General features: G+C 41.7%; 1 protein-coding gene and 1 long non-coding RNA gene across 5 annotated transcripts in view; one reads left to right on the top strand and one right to left on the bottom strand.

Annotated features, from left to right (window-relative positions):
- Positions 1 to 419: 419 nt before the first annotated feature.
- On the bottom strand, positions 420 to 27987 carry KAT5 (lysine acetyltransferase 5). Of its 4 annotated transcripts, none has more exons than XM_060758191.2 (14): positions 27877 to 27987; positions 27715 to 27781; positions 24146 to 24214; positions 20236 to 20372; positions 19911 to 20090; positions 17415 to 17495; positions 13088 to 13162; positions 12702 to 12977; positions 10081 to 10170; positions 8229 to 8369; positions 8006 to 8099; positions 6080 to 6239; positions 3516 to 3597; positions 420 to 1087 (listed from the first exon to the last, which is right to left on the bottom strand). In XM_060758191.2, the coding sequence occupies exons 1-14, from the start codon at positions 27886 to 27888 to the stop codon at positions 953 to 955; spliced, it is 1599 nt and encodes a 532-aa protein (XP_060614174.2). In that variant the 5' UTR covers positions 27889 to 27987; the 3' UTR covers positions 420 to 952. The 4 variants fall into 4 exon arrangements, with proteins under 4 accessions (XP_060614174.2, XP_060614175.2, XP_060614177.2 ...); XM_060758192.2 differs by having other exon boundaries at positions 12702 to 12950; XM_060758194.2 differs by having other exon boundaries at positions 19911 to 20063.
- The window catches only part of LOC137097714 (uncharacterized), a 44452-nt gene continuing 33457 nt past the window's right edge, over positions 16993 to 27987 (top strand). The window contains exon 1 of the long non-coding RNA XR_010910381.1: positions 16993 to 17149. This is a non-coding gene — a long non-coding RNA (uncharacterized lncRNA). The remainder of the gene's footprint in view (positions 17150 to 27987) is intronic.

The raw sequence follows: 27987 nt of genomic DNA, 5'->3' as shown, positions 1-27987 counted from the left end.
CTTCTGTCCCTCCCTCCATCCTTCCTTCCTTCTTAGAGAACGACAAACCACAACAGCCATTCATCCTTCCCTCCCTCTTTCCTTCCGTCATTCCCTCTTTCTTTCTTTCCTTCCTTCCTAATAGAAATCAAACTGCCATCTTTGCTTTCTTGCTCACTTCCCTCCTTTCCTCCTCTCTTTCCTTCCTTTAGAGTAATATAGAACACAGTGGCTTTCCTTCCTTCCTTCCTTCCTTCTCTCTCTCTCTCTTATCTTCTTTCTTTCTTTCTTCCTTAGATTAATAGAATTGGCGTTTTAAAGCTACGGTCGGTTTCGGTTTAACAAACGAGAAGATGGCATGGGCACATTTGAAATACAGCTTAGCCCTCGTTCCCTTCCTCAAATAATAACAATAAGGAAACGTACACTTTTTATATATATATAGAAAAAAGACGTCGTTAATTTATTCTATTCCCAGATATCCGGGGCGGAGGGTGTCAAGGGCCGGCTCCAAGCTGTGGTTCATAAGGATCCTTCCTTTGGCGAAGTCGCAGAAATTCCTCTCTTTTTTTTGCTAGTAGGTGATCCAAAATGGGGATCTCTATGAATACTTGATTGGCGGAAGTCCCAGGCCCCAAAGCTCTAGATTTTTGCTGTGTTCCTTTTTCAGACATTATAAATATTAACAAAAGTTGGGGGGAAAGGTGGCAAAGGGGAGCTGGTCTGTGCTTTTTCAGCTTCTGTACACAACCGATTGCAGCGTTCCTGCAAAAGGGCCATTTCGGATATATATACAAACCCAGCGTCCGGGGAGAGAGGTCCGGCCAGGCATCAGTCCCTTCTTCATAGAGGAAAATAACAAGTCTTTCCAAGACCACAAAGGCCCTCTTCCCTGATCCTTGTCCAGAATATGGAGGAGAAGAGCTTCAAAACAAACCCTCCCCTCTTTCACCAGTCTTGGCTTCTCTTGCCATCACCATTTCCCTCTTTTGCTCCAGTCTTTGGGAGTGAAATGCAGGCATTTGGAGTCGATGCGCAGGATTCGCTTGAGCATTGCACGCTCGTGTCCATCCACAATGTCCTCTGAGAGCGTCAAGATGTACTGGCCCTAGAAGGGAATTAAAAAGGGTTTATTTTTTAAAAGATTCTAGTCCTCATAGAGGAAGTAATGGTATTATTATTATTGTTATTATTATATATTATTATTATATTATATTATTATTATATTATTAAAATTATATTATTATTATATTATTATTATATTATTATAATTATATTATAATTATTATTAAAATAATAATATATGTGGAAAATAAATTATTATCCCCATAGAGGTAAGATTATATATTAATTATTATTATTATTATTATTAAAATAAGTATTATTCAAAACACCATTCCCACTCATAGAATCATAGAATCAAAGAGTTGGAAGAGACCTCATGGGCCATCCAGTCCAACCCCATTCTGCCAAGAAGCAGGAATATTGCATTCAAATCACCCCTGACAGATGGCCATCCAGCCCTTGCATTCTTAGTAACAAAAGACACAGAGCTTGTAATCCCTTGGGTGTTTTAAAAAAATATTCTAGTCCTCATAGAGGAGGCAAGGTATTATTATTATTATTATTATTATTATTGTTATTATTGAAAATACCACTCCCACTCAACTCCTAGCATTCTTTGTAACACAAGAATATATTTTTTAAATATTATTATTATTATTATTATTATTATTACTACCATCATTTAAAGAATAAATTATTATTATTAAAATAAATTGTTGTTATTATTATTATTATTATTGAAAACACCACTCCCACTCAGCCCCTAGCATTCTTTGTAACACAAGACACAGAGCTTGTAATCCCACAGGGGTTTTAAAAAAATATTCTAGTCCTCATAGAGGAGGCAAGGTTATATTATTATTGTTGTTGTTGTTATTATTATTATTCCAAACACGACTCCCACTCAGCCCCTTGCATTCTTTGTAACACAAAATACAGAGCTTGTAATACCACAGGGGATTTTAAAAAAATACTCTAGTCCTCATAGAGGAGGTAGGGTTATATTATTATTATTATTATTATTATTAATTATTATTATTATTATTATTCAAAACACGACTCCCACTCACCCCTAGCATTCTTTGTAATACAAGATAGAGAGGTTCTTGTGGGTTTTTTTGGGCTATAGAGCCATGTTCTAGAGGCATTTTTCCTGAGGTTTCGCCTGCAAGAGGGATCCTCTCACCTCTGCAGGAGTCTACCGTATACCATGCAGCTGTGGACAAGTCTACATAGGGACCACCAAACGCAGCAGCATTGCCCAGACACGCATCAAGGAACATGAAAGGCACTGCAGACTCCTTCAACCAGAGAAATCAGCCATAGCAGAGCACCTGATGAACCAGCCTGGACACAGCATATTATTTGAGAACACAGAAATGCTGGACCACTCTCACAACCACCATGTCAGACTACACAGAGAAGCCATTGAAATCCACAAGCATGTGGACAATTTCAACAGAAAGGAGGAAACCATGAAAATGAACAAAATCTGGCTACCAGTATTAAAAAACTCTAAAATTACAACAGCAAACCAACAGAGAGGAAACAACCAGGCACAGATTAACACCTCCCAGCAAGAGATTTTCCCAGGCTCAGGCAGGCCTTCAAATGCTAATGAAGGTGATCAGCTGAAACATTCACACCTAGCTCCAGAAGGGAAGAGCTCTTTGCCCCACCCCAGCCATTCCACAGATATACAAACCCATTATTCCAACAGACCTCACTACCTCTGAGGATGCTTGCCATAGATGCAGGCGAAACGTCAGGAGAAATGCCCCTAGAACATGGCTCTATAGCCCGAAAAAACCCACAAGAACCTAGTGATTCCAGCCATGAAAGCCTTCGACAATACAAGATAGAGAGCTTGTAATACCACAGGGGATTTTAAAAAAATACTCTAGTCCTCATAGAGGAGGTAGGGTTATATTATTATTATTATTATTATTATTATTATTCAAAACACGACTCCCACTCAACCCCTAGCATTCTTTGCAACACAAGGATATTATTATTATTATTATTATTATTATTATTAAAATAATAATTTATTATTTAAATATATTATTGTCATTATTTAAATAATAAATTATTATTATTTAAATAAATTATTATTATTATTCCAAACACCACTCCCACTCAGCCCCTAGCATTCTCTGTAACACAAGACACAGAGTTTCTAATCCCACAGGGTTTTAAAAAAGATTCTAGTCCTCATAGAGGAGGGAAGTTTATATTATTATATATACTGCTTGAAAATGTTCAAAACAGATTCCAAAAAAACCCTACAAAACCGAAATTATTCTGACATTGGGATATTGTTAAGATTATCCCATGGCAATATTAATGGGGTTTGGGCATCTATGGTCCTGGAACCAAATGGGGCCCAGTGTACTTCATATGGGGAGCTAGAAATTCCACAATAGCAAAGCCCTTCAATGTGGAGGCTGTATCCTGCTCATCCCTTTTACCTTGTAGTAGTTGATAAGGTTGAGGTACTGAAGGGTGGAGATGACGTCCTCCTTTTTAATGCTTGTGATTTCGCTGATTTCGCTGGAAGAAAATAGGAAGAATGAGAGAGTTGGAAGAGGCCACCACCTGAGCTCTGCAAGTGCAGCATTTTTCTGAATGAAGCAGAGAGTGTTTGGGGACCAGGACATCCGTAGGGAGACCAAGGTGCTTTTTTATAAAGCTATTCTCCTCCCAGCCCTGTTCTACATCTGCGAAACGTGGACTGTCTACAGACATCAACATTGACACTGAAATACAACACCACCTGAGCTCTGCGAGTGCAGCATTTTTCCAAATGAAGCAGTGTTTGGGGACCAGGACATCCATAGGGAGACCAAGGTGCTTGTTTTAAAGCTATTGTCCTCCCAACCCTGTTCTACACCTGCGAAACGTGGACTGTCTACAGACATCAACATTGACACTGAAATACAACACCGCCTGAGCTCTGCGAGTGCAGCGTTTTTCCAAATGAAGCAGTGTTTGGGGACCAGGACATCCATAGGGAGACCAAGGGGCTTGTTTATAAAGCTATTGTCCTCCCAACCCTGTTCTACGCCTGCGAAACGTGGACTGTCTATAGACATCAACATTGACACTGAAATACAACACCGCCTGAGCTCTGCGAGTGCAGCATTTTTCTGAATGAAGCAGAGAGTGTTTGGGGACAGGGACATCCATAGGGAGACCAAGGTGCTTGTTTATAAAGCTATTGTCCTCCCAACTCTGTTCTACACCCGCAAAACGTGGACTGTCTACAGACATCGACACTGAAATACAACACCGCCTGAGCTCTGCGAGTGCAGCATTTTTCCAAATGAAGCAGAGAGTGTTTGGGGACCGGGACATCCATAGGGAGACCAAGGTGCTTGTTTATAAGACTATTGTCCTCACAACCCTGCTATACGCCTGTGAGACGTGGACTGTCTATAGACATCTACATTGACACTGAAATATAACACCGCCTGAGCTCTGCGAGTGCAGCATTTTTCCGAATGAAGCAGAGAGTGTTTGGGGACCAGGACATCCGTAAGGAGACCAAGGTGCTTGTTTATAAAGCTATTGTCGTACCAATCCTGTTCTACGCCTGCGAAACGTGGACTGTGTACAGACATCAACATTGACACTGAAATACAACACCACCAGAGCTCAGCGAGTGCAGCATCCATAGGGAGACCATCCCTAGGGAGACCAAGGTGCTTGTTTATAAAGATTATTATTATTATTATTATTATTATTATTATTATTATTATTATATACATGGCAAACATTCAATGCCATAGACACACAACATATATAGAGAGACACACAGAGGCTATTTAACATTCCAGCTTTTTCATGAGGGTATTCTGGCCACCAGGGGAGCTGTCCCTTTGCTGTCCATTTGTGACACTGATGAAGTACTTCCTCATTCTTTGCATGCTTGCTGGAGATTTTTATAGCGCCGTAAATTAGCCTCCCTGCATAAGTGGCACCTAAATTTCCTACTTGACAGATGCAACTGTCTTTCGGGCTGCAAAGGTCGACAGCAAGCTACACAAATTGGTTGGAAGCTCACTCCAACCCGGACTGGCTTCTAACTCATGACCTTTTGGTCAGTCATGATCTTAATGCAGCTGACTCCTAGCCAGCTGTGCCACAGTCCCGGTACTATAATATTATAACGTAATGCAATATAATACTACTAATAATATGATATTATAATTATATATTTATATTATGTGTAATATTACTAATGATATTACAATATATTACAATATACATTACAATATAATGGTTTAATACTATATATATATATATATATATATATATATAATGGTATAATACAATATATTACTAACGGTATAATAATGGGTTGTAGGTTTTTCCGGGCTATATGGCCATGTTCTAGAGGCATTTTCTCCTGACGTTTCGCCTGCAGTAGGAAAATGGGTTTATGTATCTCGTATAATACAATGTATTATTGTTTAATAAAATTTTAATTATTACATTTGGCCCAGCCATAGGTTTTTAAACGTGTCGTGTTACTGTTAATGTTTATTGCTTATTTTTGCTTATGAGTTTATTATGTATTGTTGTTGTTATTGTTTATTGTTGTATTGTGGGCTCGGCCTCATGTAAGCCGCACCGAGTCCCTTGGGGAGATGGTAGCGGGGTACGAATAAAGTTTTATTATTATTATTATTACTAATATTACAATATAATGGTATAATACTATGCTAATAATATAATATACTGTATGTATTTATATTTGTAATTCGCTCTGAGTCCCCTTCGGGGTGAGAAGGGCAGCATATAAATGCCGCAAATAATTAAATAAATAAAAAAACCAATTTTCCTCGTTTCCAACAGACCTCACAACCTCTGAGGATGCCTGCCACATATGCAGGCGAAATGTCAGGGGATAATGCTTCTGGAACATTGCCATACAGCCCGGAAAACACACAATAACCCAAATAGGATGTTGTTGTTGTTGCTGCTATTATTATTATTATTATTATTATTATTATTATTATTATTTTCTCACTTGATCGTGATCTGTGGGCGCTCCCCGGTCTCCGACTTAAGGTTCATGAGGATCTCAAGGATGGTCTGGGACCAGTAGCTGCGGTAGGAGAGGAGCCCCAAATCCGAGAGGGGTTTCTCCGGCGTGCCAGTCTTCCCTTCCACCTTGGAAAGCTCATAGCCTGGAGAGGAAAAAAGAAGGCCGCCAATAACACCATGTAAGAGGCACAACCCCAAGTCAGAGACGACAGTACAGGTAGTCCTCAAGTTCCAAATACCTGACTTACAAATGACTAATAGTTAAGAGTCAACCTTAAGAAACGGGACTACAAAGTGGTGTCCATGATATGCAAGTGTGGAGAAGAGCAAACCACAGACCACCTACTGCAATGCAACCTGAGCCCTGCCACATGCACAATGGAGGACCTTCTCGCAGTGACACCAGAGGCACACCTGGAATATTGTGTCCTGTTCTGGGCACCACAATTGAAGAGAGATATTGACAAGCTGGAACGTGCCCAGAGGAGGGCGACTAAAATAATCAAGGGTCTGGAGAACAAGACCTATGAGGAGCAGCTTAAGGATCTGGGCATGTTTAGCCTGAAGAAGAGAAGGCTGAGAGGAGACATGATAGCCATGTATAAATATTGTCGAAGGCTTTCATGGCCGGAATCACTGGGTTATTGTAGTGGTCTCACCTCACTACCTCTGAGGATACTTGCCATAGATGCAGGCGAAACGTCAGGAGAGAATGCCTCTAGACCATGGCCATATAGCCCAAAAAATAACCTATGTATAAATATGTGAGAGGAAGTCATAGGCAGGAGGGAGCAAACTTTTTTTCTGCTGCCCTGGAGACTAGGACGCTTCAAACTACAAGAAAGAAGAGCTGGGCATGTTGAGCCTGCAGAAGAGAAGGCTAACAGTGTAATTTAATGCTTTGAATTCTTCTTTGGTGATTTCTCCCTTTTTCCACTTCTTGTGCATGTCTCTTTGGAGTCTCAACCCAGTTAGAAGTTCTTTGGACATCCATTCTGGCTTCTGGCTACAAGAAAAGAGATTCCATCTGAACATGAGGAAGAACTTCCTGACTGTGAGAGCCGTTCAGCAGTGGAACTCTCTGCCCTGGAGTGTGGTAGAGGCTCCTTCTTTGGAAGCTTTTAAACAGAGGCTGGATAGCCATCTGTCAGGAATGCTTTGAATGCAATTTTCCTGCAGAAGGGTTGGACTGGATGGCCCATGAGGTCTCTTCCAACTCTACAATTCTATGACTCCAAGTGGCATTATACTAGATTTCAAAGGAAATCTAGTATAATGCCAAGGTTTTAACTCTGTGTTTTTAAATACATTATAACTGTACCCTCAACTCACTTCAGACACAATAAATAAAATAAATCTTAAGCTGCATAATAATAATAATAATAATAACAACAACAACAATAACCTTTCTCTCACTGAGGCCTCTCACACTGAGACCTTCTCACACTGAGGGCTCGCTCAGGCTTCACAATAATAATAATAATAATAATAATAATAATAATAACAACAACAACAACCTTTCTCTCACTGAAGCCTCTCATACTGAGACCTTTTCACACTGAGGGCTCTCTCAGGCTTCACACAATAATAATAATAATAACAATAACCTTTCTCTCACTGAGGCCTCTCACACTGAGACCTTTTCACACTGAGGGCTCTCTCAGGCTTCACACAATAATAATAATAGTAATAATAATAATAATAATAATAATAACAACAACAATAACCTTTCTCTCACTGAGGCCTCTCGCACTGAGACCTTTTCACACTGAGGGCTCTCTCAGGCTTCACACAATAATAATAATAATAATAATAATAATAATAATAATAATAATAATGGGATGAGCATCCCACACTGAGGTCTCTCTCAGACTGAGGCTTTCTCACACAGAGAAAAATGTCCACTTACTGAATTCTATCAGCAACTTTCCGTATCCCCGCCTCTGATAAGGAGGCAAGGTCAGGATGCAGGCGACATTGTAGTCCTCAGTGGATTCCTTCTCCTACCAGGAGAGATCAAGCAAGAAGTAGATGACGATCTCCTTACGCAACTCCCGAGCCTCTAACCGTATTTCTAATGACGTATTTCGTAGTCTCATTTCTCAGAGGCTCAAGACCGTTCAAAACCCCACCTTTGAGAAGTAGCCAACGATGTGGAAGCCCTTGCTATCGTACTCGGTCATGACATAGAAGAGGAACGGATCCGTGTCGTAGTAGAGGGTCTTGTGGTCTAGGAAGCATTTGGCCAGGAGACAGAGGTTCTGTGAGTAACTCTAGAAGGAGAGACAGAGAAAAAGAAAAACAACGCATTCAGGATCCTTCCCATTTTAAGGAGTTCTGAAGAAAGGCCCCAAAACTGTGACAGTGTCCCATAAGGTGAGGCAATATTGTTGGGCAAGTGGGCTTATTAACAAAATACCTTCCCCATAAGGTTTCCATGACACAAACAAAGTTCTTTACATTTCCTTCTTTGCTTCTACACTGGATTTCTCTCTCATGCAGACGAACAGCTTCGCTCTCACAGAGGCTCTTCTCACACCAAACGTACACAGGAGCTTTACACACAGCAGCTTTCACACTGAAGCTTCACACACAATGGCCTTCAACCTGGGGCTTCTCTCACACTGAAGCTTCTCGCACCAGGCCTTCCTCATACTGAGGCTTTTCTCTCACTGAGGCCTCTCACACCGAGACCTTCTCGCACTGAGGGCTCTCTCAGGCTTCACACAGTAATTTCACACACAGCAGCTTTCACACCGAAGCTTCACACACAATGGCCTTCAACTTAGGGCTTCTCTCACACTGAAGCTTCTCACACCAGGCCTTCCTCATACTGAGGCCTTTCTCCCACTGAGGCCTCTTACACTGAGGGCTCTCTCAGGCAGAGGCCTTTTCATTCTGAGGCCTGCTAACACAGTGAGGCACCCCTCACACTGAGGCTTTTCTCTCACTGAGGGCTCTCTCAGACTGAGGCATTCCCATACTGAGGCCTACTAACACACTGAGACCTTCTCAAACTGAGGGTTCTCTCAGACTGAGGTTTTTTCATACAGAGGCCTTCTCATACAGAGGCCTACTAACACACTGAGGTTTCCCTCACATTGAGGCCTTTCTCTCACTGAGGCCTCTTCCATTGAGGGCTCTCTCAGACTGAGGCCTACTAACACACTGAGACCTCCTCACACTGAGGCCTTCTCATACTGAGGCCTACTAACACAGAGACCATCTCTCTGAAGGCTCTCTCAGACCGAGGCCTTCTCATACTGAGGCCTACTAACAGACTGAGACCTTCTCATACTGAGGTCTTTCTCAGACTGAGGCTTTCTCATACAGAGGCCTTCTCATACCGATGTCTACTAACACACTGAGGTTTCCCTCACATTGAGGCCTTTCTCTCACTGAGGCCTCTTCTACCGAGGGCTCTCTCAGACTGAGGCCTACTAACACACTGAGACAGTCTCACTCTGAGGGCTCTCTCAGACTGAGGCCTTCTCATACTTCTAACACACTGAGACCTTCTCCACTGAGGTCTCTCTCAGACTGAGGCCTACAAACACTCTGAGACCTTCTCACACTGAGGTCTCTCTCAGACGGAGGCCTTCTCATACTGAGGCCTACTACCACACTGAGGCTTCCCTCATATTGAGGCCTTTCTCTCACTGAGGTCTCTTCCACTGAGGGCTCTCTCAGACTGAGGCCTACTAACACTCTGAGACTTTCTCACACTGAGGGCTCTCTCAGCCTGAGGCCTTCTCATATAGATGCCTTCTCATACTGAGGCCTCCCTCACACTGAGGCCTCACTGAGGTCTGCTAACACTGAGACTTACTAAGCGACAGAATTCAGGCTCGTGGGGACCTTTTGGGACTTTCTACCACAACCCAAAGACTGGCCAATCACAGGCTAATATCCAGCCACTAGCCATCACTAATATTTCCCCCAGATCCGTGCCCTGGTTGCCTTGAATCCCCGTTTCGTTCTTACTTTGTTCTTGCGCCCGTCGATTTCAAAGAAAGAGATGGTCCCCTTGCGGTAGATTTCGTTCCCGGGCGGATGCCTCAAGTCGCACTTGGTCTGAGGACGAGAAAGAAACACACTTCCAAGTCCTTCCCGCCCTTCAAAACACACGGAGATGGAGCGGGGTATAAATAAAGCATTATTATTATTATTATTATTATTATTATTATTATTTAGCTACGATTGCACTCACATTCAGATTTATTATTTATTTATTTCCAGTATTTATATTCCGCAATTCTCACCCCGCAGGGGACTCAGGGCAGATTACAATGTACACATACATGGCAAACATTCAATGCCATAGGCACACAACACATACAGACAGACAGTTAGAGGCTATTTCACATTCCAGCTTTTTCATGAGGGTATTCTGGCCACCAGGGGAGCTGTCGCTTCACCGTCCATTTGTGGCACTGATGAAGTACTTCCTCATTCTTTGCATGCTTGCTGGAGATTTTTATGGCATCGTAAATTAGCCTCCCCGCATGATGACACCATCAAAGCACATCATCATCATCATCACAATCACGGAATCATAGAATCATAGAGTCAGAAGAGACGTCATAGCCCATCCGGTCCAACTCCCTGCCAATAATAATAATAATAATAATAATAATAATAATAATTCCTCGCATGCTTTTGCTGGAGATTTTTTTATGGCCTCGTAAATTTGTTAAATTAGCCTCCCCACACATAGGTGGTACCTAAATTTCCTACTTGACAGATGCAACTGTCTTTCGGGTTGTAAAGGTTGACAACAAGCTATACCAATTGGCCAGAAGCTCACTCCGACCCGGGCTGGCTTCGAACTCCCAAGTTGCAGACCATCTCAGATAATGAGATGATCCTATGAATATTATTAGTTACTAGCTTTACCCGCCACACGTTGCTGTGGCCAACCTTCTCTCCCTCTTTCTCTCCTTCTTTCACTCCTTCATTCATTTCCTTTTCTTCTTTCCTTTCTTCCTTCTCTACCTGTTTACTTCCTTCCTTAGCTTTTTGCTCCCATCCTTCCGTTTATTTCTTTCCTTCCCTCCCTCTTTCTCTCCTTCTTTCTCTTCTTCCTTTGCTCCGTCTTTCCTCCCTTCCCTTTTTTCTTTCCTTCTCTCCTCCTTCCTTCTCTTCCTCTTTCCTTCCTCCTCCCTTTTTTCCTTCCTCTCTCTCCTTTCTTCCCTCTCTCTTTCCTTCCTTCCTTCGCTCTTGACTTCCAGACTTCCTTTTCTTTCTTTCTTTTCTTCCCTCCCTTTCTCTTCTTCCTTTGCTTTTTTTCCTCTCTTCCCCTTCCCAAATTCCCCTCCCCCCCTCCCTCCCTCCCTTCCTTCCTTCCCTCCCTCCCTCCCTCCCTCCCTCCCTCCCTCCCTCCCTCCCTCCCTCCTTCCTTCCTTCCTTCCTTCCTTCCTTCCTTCCTTTTGAGACCTTCCCTTCCCCTTCCCTTTCTTCTTTTTTCTATCTTTCTTTCCTTTCCTCCTTCCTTCCTTTCTCCCTTCTTTCCCATCCTCCTTCTCTCTCTGTATTCTTTCTTTCCTACCTTTCTTCTTTCATATACCTTCTCAACTTCTCCTTCCTTCCTTCATACACCTTCTCTCCCTTCCTTCCTTCCTCCCTCCCTCCCTCCCTCCCTCCATTCTTTCCCATCCTCCTTCTCTCCCTTTCTTCTTTCATATACCTTCTCAACTTCTCCTTCCTTACTTCCTTCATACACCTTCCCTTCCCTTTCTCCTTCCTTCCTTTCTCCCTTCTTTCCCATCCTTCTCTCCCTTTCTTCTTTCTTTTCTTCCTTTGTTTCATATACCTTCTCAACTTCTTCCTTCCTTCCTACACCTTCCCTTCCCCTTTTCTTCTTTCTTTCCTCCTTCCTTCCTTCCTTCCTTCCTTCCTTCCTTTCTTCCTATTTACACCCCTTCCCCTCATTTCCGTCCTTCCTTCCCTCTCCCGCTTCCTTCCCTCCTTCCCCTTCCTCACCGATGGCGGAGCCAGACGGGGGTGTGCGGGGGCGGCCTGGGCCGGGTGTTGCTGTGGCCAATGGGTTGTCCTCGGCAGAGCCGGGCTGCGGCCTCTCCCGGCCGGGCCAGGAAGGCACGCAGCGGGGGCCTCCCGAGCAGCCTCCACAGGTCGCACAGGTCGCTGGCCCCCAGCGAGCACAGCCGGCCGAGCTCCAATTCCCAGGCCGGGGCTTCAGCGTCAGTGGCTAGGCTGCGTTCTAGAACTACAGTTCCCAGAGTGCATTGCGTGTATACTTCCGCCCCTGGGCACTGCACATGCTCAGTTGGTTTTTGTAATTGTGTGTTTGTTGAAATGTTGTTTGGAATTTTGATGAGTGTTGTGCATACCTTGTGGGTTGAGGTATTTGCACGGCAAATTTGGTGAGTTTTCGTCGGGGGGGGGGGTGTTTGCGTTTTGCTGTCCCGTTGAACGCCCTTTCCCTTTTTATATATATAGATGATGATCATAATCACATTCAGATGAGATGGTCCTATTAATTACTATCAATCACCTTCAGATGAGATGTTAGGAATGGTGGGAGTTGGTGGGAGTTAACACCTGATAAACCGAACGATGGGTTAGTGCAACCGAGAAGTGCTTACCAGGTGCCTCTGGAGACATTTGAGGCTCTTGACGTACTTAAGGCAAAACTCGCAGAGGTAGAGGATGGGGAGGGTGGTGAGTTCCTGCGGGTAGGGGGAGAAGTACCACGGCTTCAGGCGATGCCGCCCGAGCTCGATGCACTCGATGTTCTTCATGCGGGTGATGATGTCGTCGTGGCTGCGGTCCGAGACCAGGCTGCCGGTCATGCGGGGGGCCGAGGGGATGCCGTCCAAGCTGTCCTGGGAGTCCTGCTCGCAAGAACCAGGAGGGATATTCTGGATGAACGGGGAGAAAGCCGTAGATTCTGTCTCGCATGCTGGTGTCTCAAAGCGATGCCGGTCCAACACCACCACCACCTCCGCAGGCCCAAGCCCGGCTTGCTTACCTCGTCGGTGCCCAAGCAGTTGGACTTGCGCTTCCGCCCCGGCTGGGTGGCCACCGGACGCCGCGCAGAGCCATTCTGGAGAAAGGGACAACAAGGTTGGAGGGCGGCACTGGTCCCCTTCCCCATCCGGCCACTCAATACACAAAGAGGACCCCAAGAAGAGGGTTACGACAGGATCAGCCAAGGCAGTCAAGGAGTCATAGAAAAGCATAGAGGAGGTGCAGGGGCAGGGGCACAACGGGTTAATAATAATAATAATAATAATAACACTGTTCAACGGAGAAAAAGTTGCGGGCCTGAAAATAGTTGTTCTTTTATGATTTTGGGGTGCTGAAAACGAAAATGACATTTAAAAATGTATGTTGGCTCTAGTTTTTATGATATAAGCAATCACGTGATCATGTATGGTTGAAAAAATGCATGTTGCGACTTACACTATGGAAGATTCTAGAATATTCTAGAAAGTTTGATGACGCAGTATTAGTGCCATGTGCAAAAGCCAGAAAGCCACCGTTCAAAAGGCCAGACTTTTGAATGGTGAGGGTCAGTCAGTTGAAGACTGAGACAGTATCGTTAAACATCGTTTTACATTGTTCTTTTTACTGTCGTTATGCCTCGCACGTGTGTAAATGAAGCACTATGGAAAAAAGATATCAAGGCAAATGGACTCCGTCAATGCTGTCAGACTCCTGCTGGAGCATTGCAAGAGGGAATCCTTTCCTTGAATACAAAAGAAAAGGCAAGAGAAGCAAACAGGATAAAAACTAAAGTCACGATTAAAGCGACATTTCAACTTTCAGACTTTTCAACTGCATTAGGCCTACGAGAGGAGATTCCATCTGAACATTAGGAAGAACTTCCTGACTGTGAGAGCCGTTCAGCAGTGGAACTCTCTGCCCCGGAGTGTGGTGGAGGCTCCTTCTTTGGAAACTTTTAAGCAGAGGCTGGATGGCCATTTGTCAGGGGTGATTTGAATGCAATATTCCTGCTTCTTGGCAGAATGGGGTTGGACTGGATGGCCCATGAGGTCGCTTCCAACTCTTTGATTCTATGATTCTATAATTCTATGAATAGAGTTTCTTGCTGCACAAACAGAAACAATAGACTAATTAAATAAATATTTCTCATGTATAAACTATTGGCAATATAATTTGACTAAAATTTAGTAAATATTCACGGTTTATATACACGCAGTAAGGTTAGGCGCATTATCATAATATTAACGAATTACCTATTGTGGAGAAAATTGAAATAGCTGTTGCATAAAAACCAGAGCCAATTAACACATTTAATTATTATATTTGAATTCAGCATGTTAAATTTATTAAGAAACGGCGCATTTCGTTTCCGAAACTGAGAAAAACTGAAAATTTGTAAAACAGTGTAATCATCATCATCTATATAAATAAAAATGTAATGTTCGTTTGTGGGATTAACAGAACTCAAAAACCACTGGGCGAATTGACACCAAATTTGGACACAAGACACCTATCAGGCCAATGTATGTCCTTCATTCATAAAAACACTGAAAAACACAGCAGAAGGGACTTAAAAAGCCCCAAAAAGCTAGACGAAAAGCTAAACGACAATACAGAAAAAAAGGGAAGAAAGAGGGAGGGAAGGGGAGAAAACACACAAACAAACAAACAAAGAGGGAGGGAGGGAGGGAGGGAGGGAGGGAGGGAGAGAAAGGAATAAAGAAAAGAAAAAGAAAGAAAGGGAGGGAGGGAAAGAAAGAAGGAAAGGGATATGGAAGCAAAGAGAGAAGGAAGGAAGGAAAGAGATAGAGAAGGAAGGAAGGAGAGAAAGAGGGAGGGAAAGAAAAAGGGGGAAGGAAGGAAACAGAAAAGGAAGGAAGGAGAAAAAGAAAGAAAAAAGGGAAAGAAGGAAGGAAAGAGGGAGCGAAGGAAGGGGGAAAGATGTAGAGAAAGAGGGAGAGAAGGAAAGAAGGAAAGACAAGGAAGAAAAGAGACAGCAGAAGAGAAAGAAAAGGGGGAAGGAAGCAAAGAGAGAAGGAAGGAAGGAAAGTGGTAGAGAAGGAAGAAAGGAGAGAAAGAGGGAGAAAAAGAAAAAGGGGGAAGGAAGGAAACTTAGAGAAGGAAGGAGAGAAAAAAGGGAAAGAAGGAAGGAAAGAGGGAGCGAAGGAAGGCGGAATGACGTAGAGAAAGAGGGAGAGAAGGAAAGAAGGAAAGAGAGAAGGAAGAAAAGAGACAGCAGAAGAGAGAGAAAAGGGGGGAAGGAAGGAAAGAGATAGAGAAGGAAGGAAGAAGAGAAGGAAAGACAGGAAGGAAGGAAGGAAGGAAAGAGTGAGTGAAGGAGGGAGGGAAAGAAGGAGAGAAAGAGGGAGGGAAAGAAAAAGGGGGAAGGAAACTTAGAGAAGGAAGGAAGGAGAGAAAAAAGGGAAAGAAGGAAGGAAAGAGGGAGCGAAGGAAGGGGGAAAGATGTAGAGAAAGAGGGAGAGAAGGAAAGAAGGAAAGAGAGAAGGAAGAAAAGAAAAGGGCTGACAGTGGGAGCTCACTCCGCTCCCCGCATTCGAACTTCCAACCTTTTGGTCAGCAATTCAGCAGCTCAGTGGCTTAACCCGCTGTGCCAGCAGTGAGCCTTAAACAATGGTTAGCACTTCTCTTCCCCTGTTCCAAATAGTATATGAGGGTTGAATGAAAAGTAATGCCTCCACCTTCGTTACTTGGGTTTGGATGGGAATTTTAAAATAAATCGAACGCAGAAATAAACCTTAGAATGTGCTCTTTAACTACCACTATTCACTTTTCCACATAATCACCAGACAATTGGATACAACAACGAACAAGTTTTCTGAAGCCATCATGGACTGTGGCTGTCTGAGTATCAGCTGCATTAAGATCACTACTGACCGAAAGGTCATGAGTTCGAAGCCAACCTGGGTTGGAGTGAGCTTCCGGCCAACGTCTCACAGTTTTCTCAACATCTTCATCAGAGGCATAATGATGTCCCCGTAGATCTTCTTTCATTATTGGGAACAAATGGAAGTCAAATGGTGCTAAATCTGGACTGAATGGAGGATGTCGTACGGTGGTGAGATCCAGTCTCTGAAGTTTCAAGTCTGTGCGCTTTCATTTCAGGCATCAGCATCCTGGGTACCCATCGTGCACAGATCTTCCGATAGCCAAGCAAAGCAATAATGTGACCCACACATTCTTGTGAAATGCCGATTATGCTTGAAATTTCTCTCTGAGTGATACGACGATCGTACTAAATCAATCTGTCAACCTTTTGCTTGTGAAACTCAGTGGTTGCTGTCACAGGACGTCCAACTCGTTGTTTGTCATGCAAGTCAGATGTTCCCACCTCAACATCTTTAAACTTACTCGCCCAATGACGCACAGTACTCCCATCAACTCAATCACCCTAAACAGCTTGCACTATCTGATTAATCTCCTTTGGGGTGACACCTTCTGCTATCAAGAAGTCAATGACAGTTGCTTAAGTCGCATTAACCAATTGTCTACGCAGGGTTCCATACTTCACACTTTAACAACACAACCGTTCACAGCTAAGGCTTCCCGCCAAAATGGAACTGTAGAGGAGAGTCTACTGAACAAGCCAGTACCTGCCGCATACCAGTATTTCCATCTGTTGAGGAGTTACGAAGGTGGAGGCATTACTTTTCACTTTAACAACACAACTGTTCAATGCTAAGGCTTCCCACCAAAATGGAACCGTAGAGGAGAGTCTACTGAACAAGCCAGTACCTGCTGCATACCAGTACTGTAATCTGTTAAGGAGTTACGAAGATGGAGGCATTACTTTTCATTCAACCCCACACCCATATGAGCTTTCCTCAGTAGCTGCCCATCTGACAAACAAGAGTTCCTAGTTTTTTTGTCAATATTGAGAGTCTGTAGTCCACCTTTCCCTGCCTGAAATTGACCGACCGTCCGAAGGGTTCCATACTTCACACTTTAACAACACAACCATTCAATGCTAAGGCTTCTCACCCAAATGGAACTGTAGAGGAGAGTCTACTGAACAAGCCAGTACCTGCCGCATACCAGTACTGCCATCTGTTGAGGAGTTACGAAGGTGGAGGCATTACTTTTCACTTTAACAACACAACCGTTCAATGCTAAGGCTTCTCACCCAAATGGAACTGTAGAGGAGAGTCTACTGAACAAGCCAGTACCTGCCGCATACCAGTCCCGCCATCTGTTGAGGAGTTACGAAGGTGGAGGCATTACTTTTCACTTTAACAACACAACCGTTCAATGCTAAGGCTTCCCGCCAAAATGGAACTGTACAGGAGAGTCTGCTGAACAAGCCAGTACCTGGAGCATGCGCTGCGGCTTACCTGGGGGAACACAGATGCCTGGGTCGTCTCTGTTGGCGCAGGGATGGGGGTCGCGGGTGACACCACCTCCACCTTCCGCTTCTGGAAGATACCAACACAAGCAGGTTCTTTCAGGCTGTCCGGCATCATCTTTGGCGGCCATCTATGCCCACCCACCCTCTCTTAACACTCCCCACAACAGCCGCATAGCAAAGAACAGGCAACTCTGACCCACACTCAAGGGTGGGAGTAGTAGCCATGCAAGTGGTAGACTCAACCTCAACTACCATTGAAATGAAATGAATTGGGAGATCATAGAGTATATTATTAGCATAGTAAATATCAGTATTACATATTACTATATTGTATTATACCATTATTAGTAATATTACATGTAATATAAAATATATTATAATATAATAATATAATTTTTAAGCAGAGAAGATTGGACTTTTTAAGAAGCCTCTGAGGAAACATCATTTAGGTGGGTTGCTGTTAGTTTCCTGGGCTGTCTGGCAGTGTTCCAGAAGCATTCTCTCCTGACATTTTGCCCACATCTATGGCAAGCATCCTCAGAGGTTGTGAGGTCTGTTGGAAACTAGGCAAGTGGGGTTTATATATCTGTGGAATAATGTCCAAGGTGGGAGAAAGAACTCTTGTCTGCTTGGGGTAAGTGTGAATGTTTATTTATTTATTTACAACATTTATATGCCGCCCTTCTCACCCGAAGGGGACTCAGAGCGGCTTACAAGATATATAGACACACAATATATTATATTATTAGCCTAGTACAATATCAGTATTAAATATTAAGCTTTAAAAACTACAACAACACTTATTATTATGATTATTATTATTATTATTAACAATATTTATATGCCTCCCTTCTCACCCCAAAGGGGACTCAGAGCGGCTTACAAGATATATACGCACACAATACATTATATTATTAGTGTAGTACAATATCAGTATTAAATATTAAGGCATAACAACTACAACAACACTTATTATTATTATTATTATTATTATTATTATTATTATTTACAATATTTATATGCCTCTCTTCTCACCCCGAAGGGGACTTAGAGCGGCTTACAAGATATATACGCACACAATATATTATATTATTAGCGTAGTACAATATCAGTATTAAATATTAAGGCATAACAACTACAACAACACTTATTATTATTATTATTATTATTTACCATATTTATATGCCTCCCTTCCTACCCCGAAGGGGACTCAGAGCGGCTTACAAGATATATATACATTATATTATTAGGATAGTGCAGTATCAGTATTAAATATTAAGGTATAACAACTACAACAACACTTATTATTATTATTATTATTATTATTATTATTATTTACAATATTTATATGCCTCCCTTCTCATTCCAAAGGGGACTCAGAGCGGCTTACAACATATATATACACAATATATTATGGCATTTATATGCTGCCCTGCTCGCCCCGAAGGGGACTCAGAGCAGCTTACAAGATATATTTTCATACAATATATTATATTATTAGCATAGTACAATATCAGTATTAAATATTAAGGTATTACAACTACAACAACACTAATTATTATTATTATTTACAATATTTATATGCCTCCCTTCTCACCCCGAAGGGGACTCAGAGCGGCTTACAAGATATATATACATACAATACATTAGATTATTAGGGTAGTACAATATCAGTACTAAATATTAAGGTACAAAACTACAACAACACTTATTATTATTATTATTATTATTATTATTATTTACAATATTTATATGCCTCCCTTCTCACTCCAAAGGGGACTCAGGGCGGCTTACAAGATATATATGCACACAATATATTATATTATTAGCATAGTACAAGATCAGTATTAAATATTAAGGTATAACAACTACAACAACACATTATTATTATTATTATTATTATTATTATTATTATTATTATTATCCATATTTATATGCCTCCTTTGTCACCCCGAAGGGGACTCAGAGCAGCTTACAAGATATATATACACACAATATATTATTAGTGTAGTACAATATCAGTATTAAATATTAAGGTATAAAAACTACAACACTAATTATTATTATTATTTACAATATTTATATGCCTCCTTTCTCACCCACAATCGTAATGTTGCCCAAGCCATTAGTTTGGAGGCTAACTGCTTTCCAATGACAGGTCTTGGAATCATCGCATTCCAAGAGACGCACAAGTGCCTTCCAATCCCCTGCTAGGCAGGAACACACAATCAAAGCCCCCTCGACAGATGGGCATCGGGGCTTTGCTGGCTCTTTCCCTCCTTTTCCTACAACCTCCCTGTCCTGGTGTGATTCAGGAGGGAGGTGCCCTCGAGGCGAAGGCTCTTCCTTTGGAGGCCTCCCTTGCCAGCCCAGACCTAGCCCAACCCCGCCCAGCTGGTGCGGCCTCTTGAGAGAGTGCCAGGTCGACAGGACAACTACAAATAAAGGATTTGAGCCGGGGCGGCCGGGCGCCGGTTCGTACCGTGGAGCGATGGTTTGGCTGGACGCAGGAGCTGGAGGAGAGGGGTTGGTCGGGCGAGCCGGGGATGGCCTCTCTCTCTTTAGGCAGGTTAAAGCGGAGGGTTATCTGCACCGGGATGGGCAGGGTTTTACCACTGGATGGAGCTGCGGCGGGCTGCAGAGACAGATCCAAGGTCTTCCTCTGAGTAGGGAGGAAGACGGGCGTTACCAACACACGGGAGAGGGGCGGCACGGCCCCTCGGAGGATCGGGACTGGCACCACCCGCCACCGGGCAACGGAGATCCTTACTCAGACATACCTCCCCTCGTCCTGCGCCCCCTCTTACCACGTCCCGTTCCGGAGAGCTGGGCCGCGAGCCGGGCAACCCGTTCTTGGTGGGCGTCTTGGCCTCCTTCTTGGGGAACTGGATCTTCTTCAGGTCCAGCCGGTCATGGGTCACCCATTCGTCCAGGCGCTTGTTAACTGTGTGAGCAAAGCGACGTTTGTTTCTCTTCGTCTTTACATTACTAATGTACAGGCAGTCCCCAAGTTTCCAACAAGACAAGTTCTGTAGGTTTGTTCTTAAGCTGAATTTGTATGTAACTCAGAACTGGTACATTTTTAGAATCTAATGCCGGCCATCTATATAAATAAAAATGCAATGTTTGTTTGTGGGATTACCATGGGTGAATAACTCGGGACTATGTCTGTTCTTGTTTTTATTGTATTTCAAAGTTAACTGTATTGTTTTAATCTACTGCTGTAAACCGCTACCACCTCACCCGCCTCATAGGAAACCTGCTACAAAACAGGAGCTTTTTTGTTGAGTTCCAGGGCCAGAGAAGCAGATGGCGGAAACAGAAGAACGGCCTGCCTCAGGGGAGCGTGCTTGCTCCATCCATATTCAACATCTACACAAATGACCAGCCACTGCCAGAAGGGACAGAGAGTTTCATCTATGCTGATGATCGTGTCATCACCGCTCAAGCAGGGAGCTTTGAGATGGTTGAACAGAAGCCTTCCGAAGATCTAGGTGCTCTTACTGCCTATTACAGGGAAAACCAGCTGATCCCTAATCCATCTAAAACACAGACATGCTCCTTTCATCTCAAGAACAGACAAGCATCCCGAGCTCTGAGGATTATTACCTGGGAAGGAATCCCACTGGAGCATTGCAGCACACCCAAATACCTGGGAGTCACTCTGGACCATGCTCTGACCTACAAGAAGCACTGCTTGAATATCAAGCAAAAAGTGGGTGCCAGAAACAATATACGAAAGCTGACTGGCACAACCTGGGGATCACAACCAGATACAGTGAAGACATCTGCCCTTGCGCTGTGCTACTCTGCTGCTGAGTATGGATGCCCAGTGTGGAACACATCTCACCACGCTAAAACAGTGGATGTGGCTCTTAATGAGACATGCTGCATTATCACGGGGTGTCTGCGCCCTACACCACTGGAGAAATTACACTGCTTAGCCGGTATTGCACCACCTGACATCCGCCAGGAAGGAGCAGCCAATAGTGAAAGGACCAAGGCAGAGACATCTCCAGCTCATCCCCTGTTTGGGTATCAGCCAGCACGTCAATGACTTAAATCCAGACATAGTTTTCTTAGATCTACAGAGACACTCGTTGGAACACCTCAGCAAGTGAGAGTCCAAAAGTGGCAGGCTCAAACCCAGAACCTCAACCAATGGCTGATACCAAATGAGAGACTCCCTCCTGGGCACACAGAAGACTGGGCGACTTGGAAGGCATTGAACAGCCTGCGCTCTGGCACCACGAGATGCAGGGCCAACCTCAAGAAATGGGGCCACAAAGTGGAATCCTCGACATGCGAGTGTGGAGAAGAGCAAACCACTGACCACCTGCTGCAATGCACCCTGAGCCCTGCCACATGCACAATGGAGGACCTTCTTGCAGCAACACCAGAAGCACTCCAAGTGGCCAGCTACTGGTGAAAGGACATTTAACCAAGTACCAAACTCACAAGTTTTGTATTTTGTCTGTTTGTTTGCTTTGTTCTGTTAGAAATGTAATATAATTGACTGGTTGCTCTGACATGACAAATAAATAACCGCTCCGAGCCAAATTGGGAGTAGCGGTATACAAGTCAAACAAACAAACAAACAACTCAAAAACCATTGGACGAATTGACACCAAATTTGGACACAAGACATCTATCTGGCCAACGAGTGTCCATCAACCCTAAAACACACACAAACACACACACAAAACCTGAGCGGAACAGACTTAAACCCCCCCAAAAATACACAATAGGTATTTATTTACGACATTTCTATGCCGCCCTTCTCACTCCGAAGGGGACTCAAAGTGCTTTACAAGATATATATACATACAATATATTATATTGTTAGCCTAGTACAATATCAGTATATACACATACAGTCATATACTTATACACATGCACACATTCACACACAAATACACACACACATACATATACATAAATACATGCACACATACATATATACATATACACATGCACACACATATACATATACACACAAATATGCATATAGACAAGCACACACATATACACAATATACATGTACACATATAAACACACAAATACACAAATATACACACACACATATACACCCATATATATATATACATATACAAACATACATACATATATCTATATAAATAAAAATGTAATGTTCGTTTGTGGGTATCATAACTCAAAAACCATTGGATGAATTGACACCAAATTTGGACACTATACACTTATCAGGCCAACGAGTGTCCATCACCTCTAAAACACACACACACACACACAAAACCCCAGTGGAACAGACTTAAAAGCCACCCAAAAATACACAATATATACATATACACATACAGTCATATACTTATACACATACACACACACAAATACACACACACATACATCTATATAAATAAAAACGTGATGTTCATTTGTGGGATTAACAGAACTCAAAAACCATTGGACGAATTGACACCAAATTTGGACACAAGACACCTAACAACCCAATGTATGTCCTTCACTCAAAAAAATTGATTTTGTCATTTGGGAGTTGTAGTTGCTGGGATTTATAGTTCACCTACAATCAAAGAGGATTCTGAACCCCACCAACGATGGAATTGAACCAAACTTGGCACACAGTTCTCCCATGACCAACTGAAACTACTAGAAGGGTTTGGTGGGCAGTGCCCTTTGGTTTTGGAGTTGTAGTTCACCTACATCCAGAGATCATTGTGGACTCAAACAATGATGGATCTGGATCAAACTCTACACAAATACTCAGTATGTCCAAATATGAACACACACAAAACACATGTACACAGACAGGGCCACAGCAGCGTGTGGTAGGGGACGGCTACTGTAATATAAATATATAGTTATAATATCATATAATAAAGGTAAAGGTTTACTGTGGCGCTTCATATATTGCAGGACTGCACTATTACCTTTCACCTTTAACTGTGTGAATGTTACTAGCCGTCCCCTGCCACGCGTTGCTGTGGCCCACATGGGGGTTCTGTGTGGGAGGTTTGGCCCAATTCTATCGTTGGTGGGGTTCAGAATGCTCTCTGATTGTAGGTGAACTATAAATCTCAGCAACTACAACTCCCAAATGTCAAGATTCTATTTTCCCCAAACTCCACCAGTGTTCACATTTGGGCATATTGAGTATTCGTGTGGAGTTTGGTCCAGATCCATCATTATTTGAGTCCACAGTCATCTTTGGATGTAGGTGAACTACAACTCCAAAACCAAAGGACACCCCACGAAACCCTTCCAGTATTTTCTGTTGGTCATGGGAGAACTGTGTGCCAAGTTTGGTTCAAATCCATCATTGGTGGGGTTCAGAATACTCTTTGATTGTAGGTGAACTATAAATCCCAGCAACTACAACTCCCAAATGACAAAATCATTTTTTTTTTGAGTGAAGGACATACATTGGCCTGATAGGTGTCTTGTGTCCAAATTTGGTGTCAATTCTCCCAGTGGTTTTTGAGTTCTGTGAATCCCACAAATGAACATTACATCTTTATTTATATAGATATATAGGACAAAATCTTTCTGAATGAGTGTCCACCTTGATGTAACACAGTAAACGAGCTTAATAAATTATTTCAGTTTCTAAATACTATGAGCCTGGTCTTCATAAACTTCCTTCCCATCAGAAAGTCCTATTTCAGTATTTTCCTTGTAGGCTTCTCCCCACTCTATAGATTCATCGGCACCGTATCTACTCACAGTCAATATAGTGAACGTAGAAAAGCTTCCGGCCACTGATGTCCTTGACGCTGAGGATTTCGGCCAGCGCTGTTGATAGAAGAGAAAAAGCATTCTGTTATGGAAAGCAAAAGTCAAAAATGTATGAACATAATATATGTTCATATATATATATTCATGCCAAGAGCGATTTGAGAGACTGCAAGTTGCTTCTGGTGTAAGAGAATCGGCTGTCTGCAAGGATATTGCCCAGGGGATGCGCGAATGTTTTTGATGATCCTTGTGGGAGGTTTCTCTCATGTCCCCACATGGGGAGCTGGAGCTCACAGAGGGAGCTCATCCGCACTCTCCTCAGATTCGCTCAGGCAGATCCTCCCAGCACAATGGTTTAACCCACTGCACAACTGGGACTCCAATACATACAATACCTTACATAGATTTTAAAAAATGCAAAAATATGTTTGGAAAAACTTGCATCAAACACAGATAGATACACAATAGATCTATAAAGGATTTTCAGGATGTAAATCAATACTCATGGTTGAAACGTATTATTTTATGTTATTATTTTATTATTATAATATCTTATTTTACTTATTATTGTTTTGTATTAAATTTTTATAATTTATTGTTTTATTATTATATTATATTGTATGTGCATATAATTTGTAACCTGCTCTGAGTCCTCTTCGGTATGAGAAGGGCGGTATATAAATGTCATAGATAAATAAATAGATTATAATTTATTTATTATATCATTATTTTATTATTATATTATTACTATATTAATAAATAAAATAATTATATAATAAATAAATTATAATCTATTTATTTATCTATGACATTTATATACCACCCTTCTATTGTATTATAAATATATAATACAGTAATTATACTATTACTATATTTACTGTATTATATATTTTATATACTATTTTATTTATAGCAAATATATTACTATAATTACTGTATTATATATTTTATTTACTATTTTATTTTATTATTGTTTTATTGATTATATTACATTATATTATTATTTTATTTATTATTTTATTTTATTTATTATTATATTTATTATTGTATATTCTATTATAAATTTACTTATTCTATATTATAATTTTATTTATTATATTACATAATTATTTTATTTACTATTGCATTTTATTGTTTTATTGATTATATTATATTACATTATTGTTTTATTTACTATTATTTTATTTTATTTTTATTTATGACTATTTTATATTTATTAAAATACATAATTATTTTAATTTTTTTATTTTTATTATATTTGTTATTGTATACTATTATAATGTTATTCTATTCTAATTTTATTATATTATAGAATTATTTTGTTTAATGTTGTATTTTATTGTTTAATTGATTACATTATATTATTGTTTTACTTACTATTATTATATTATAGTATTATAATATATTATACTATTATTATATTATATATTATTTTATTTATTATTCGATATTTATTAAAATACATAATTATTTTAATATTTTACTTTATTATTATTGCATTCTTATAGATTTACTTATTCTATTATATTATAGTTTTATTTATTATATTATATAATTACTTTATTTACTATCGTATTTATTGTTTTATTGATTATATTACATTATATTATACATTATTGTTTTATTTACTATTATTTTATTATTATATTTACTATTGTATTTATTTATTATATTATAGAATTATTTTAATTAGTATTTTATTACTTTATTTATCATATACTACACTATAAAATAATTATTTCATTTTTTATTTTATGATTATTTTATATTTATTAAAACCCATAATTATTTTAATATTATATTTATTATAGTATTCTTTTATAAATTTACTTATTTTATTATATTATCATTTTATTTAGTATGTTATAAAATTATTTCATTTACTATTGTATTTTATCTTTATGTATTATATTATTCTTTTATATTATATTTATATTATATATATTTATATACTATTATTCTTTTATTTTATTTATTTTATTTATTATTTTATTTATTAGATTATAATTATTTTAATTAATATTTTATTACTTTATTGATCGTATATTACATTCTGAAATAATCATTTCGTTTATTATTTTATTTTCTATTTTATTTATGATTATTTTATACTTATTAAAATAATCATTTTAACATTTTATTTATTATTGTATTCTATTCTATTGAGTCGCCTGTTAAGGGCTGAAAAATACGGTATAGAAATAAAGCAAATAATAATAATAATAATAAAAATTATAAATTATAAATTTACTTATTTTATTCTATTATAATTTTATTTATTATATTATAGAATTATTTTATTTACCGTTGTATTGTATTTTTTATATATTATATTATAGAATTATTTTATTTACTATTGTATTTTATTGTTTTATATATTATATTATAGAATTATTTTATTTACTATTGTATTTTATGGTTTTATCCTATATTATGTTATTATTTTATTTATTATTTCATTTTATATTTTTTTTCTATTGTTGTGATGGACTGGGTGTATATCCTTAGACCATACTTACTCTCAGGGACACAATAGCCATCCGCCTGGGAGGGATTCAGATCCCAGCGCCAGGACTCCCTGCTGACAGACCATCCTGGATGCCAATGGGATTGGCCAGCTCAAGGGATGGGCGCCGCTGCTCACCTCTGGAACCCATCCATCAATCACCCCCTTGGCCCCGCCCACCGCCTTGTAACCCCGCCCACGGAATGGGCGTCGCTTTTCACCTCTGGAGCCAGCCCGTCAATCACACCCTTTGGCCCCGCCCCTCGCCTTGTAGCCCCGCCCACGAGATGGGCGCCGCGGCTCACCTCTGGAGCCGACCCGTCAATCACGCCCTTTGGCCCCGCCCCTCGCCTTGTAGGCCCGCCCACGAGATGGGCGCCGCTGCTCACCTCTGGAACCAACCCGTCAATCACACCCCATTGGCCCCGCCCACCGCCTTGTAGCCCCGCCCACGGGATGGGCGCCGCTATTCACCTCTGGAACCAACCCGTCAATCACCCCCTTGGCCCCGCCCACCACCTTGTAGCCCCGCCCACGAGATGGGCGCCGCTGTTCAACTCTGGAGCCAACCCGTCAATCACACCCCTTGGCCCCGCCCACCGCATTGTAGCCCCGCCCACAAGATGGGCGCCGCTATTCACCTCAGGAACCAACCCGTCAATCACACCCCCTTGGCCCCGCCCACCGCCTCGTAGCCCCGCCCACGGGATGGGCGCTGCTGTTCACCTCAGGAAGCAACCCGTCAATCACACCCCCTTGGCCCCGCCCACCGCTTTATAGTCCCGCCCACGAGATGGGCGCCGCTATTCACCTCAGGAACCAACCCGTCAATCACACCCCCTTGGCCCCGCCCACCGCCTCGTAGCCCCGCCCACGAGATGGGCGCCGCTATTCACCTCAGGAACCAACCCGTCAATCACAACCCCTTGGCCCCGCCCACCACTTTATAGTCCCGCCAACGAGATGGGCGCCGCTATTCACCTCTGGAACCAACCCGTCAATCACACCCCTTGGCCCCGCCCACCGCCTTGTAGCCCCGCCCCTCACTCACGCCACTCGTCCTCGTTGTCCTGGTTCCGGCGCAGCACGGGCAGGCGGCAGCCCTCGGTGACTTCCTCCTGCAACGGAGACCCATGTGGAGCCGGCAGCGTTTCCCACCGTTTTCCCCTTCCCTTTCCCTTTCCAAAAAATCCCTTCTGGTTTCCTCACTTACCACCTCCGCCATCTTGGACCCTCGCCGTTCGTCAGGGCCTTCTTTTCCGGCATCGACGGGAACTACTTCCGGGAGGAGAGAATCCACTTCCGCCAGGCGCCATTTTCTTTG

This window comes from Anolis sagrei, chromosome 12 (genome assembly GCF_037176765.1).
Source record: "Anolis sagrei isolate rAnoSag1 chromosome 12, rAnoSag1.mat, whole genome shotgun sequence".
NCBI classification, from domain to species: Eukaryota; Metazoa; Chordata; class Lepidosauria; order Squamata; family Dactyloidae; genus Anolis; species Anolis sagrei.
The sequence above is the reverse complement of the archived record's forward strand: the minus strand, read 5'-3'. Positions and strand labels throughout refer to the sequence as shown.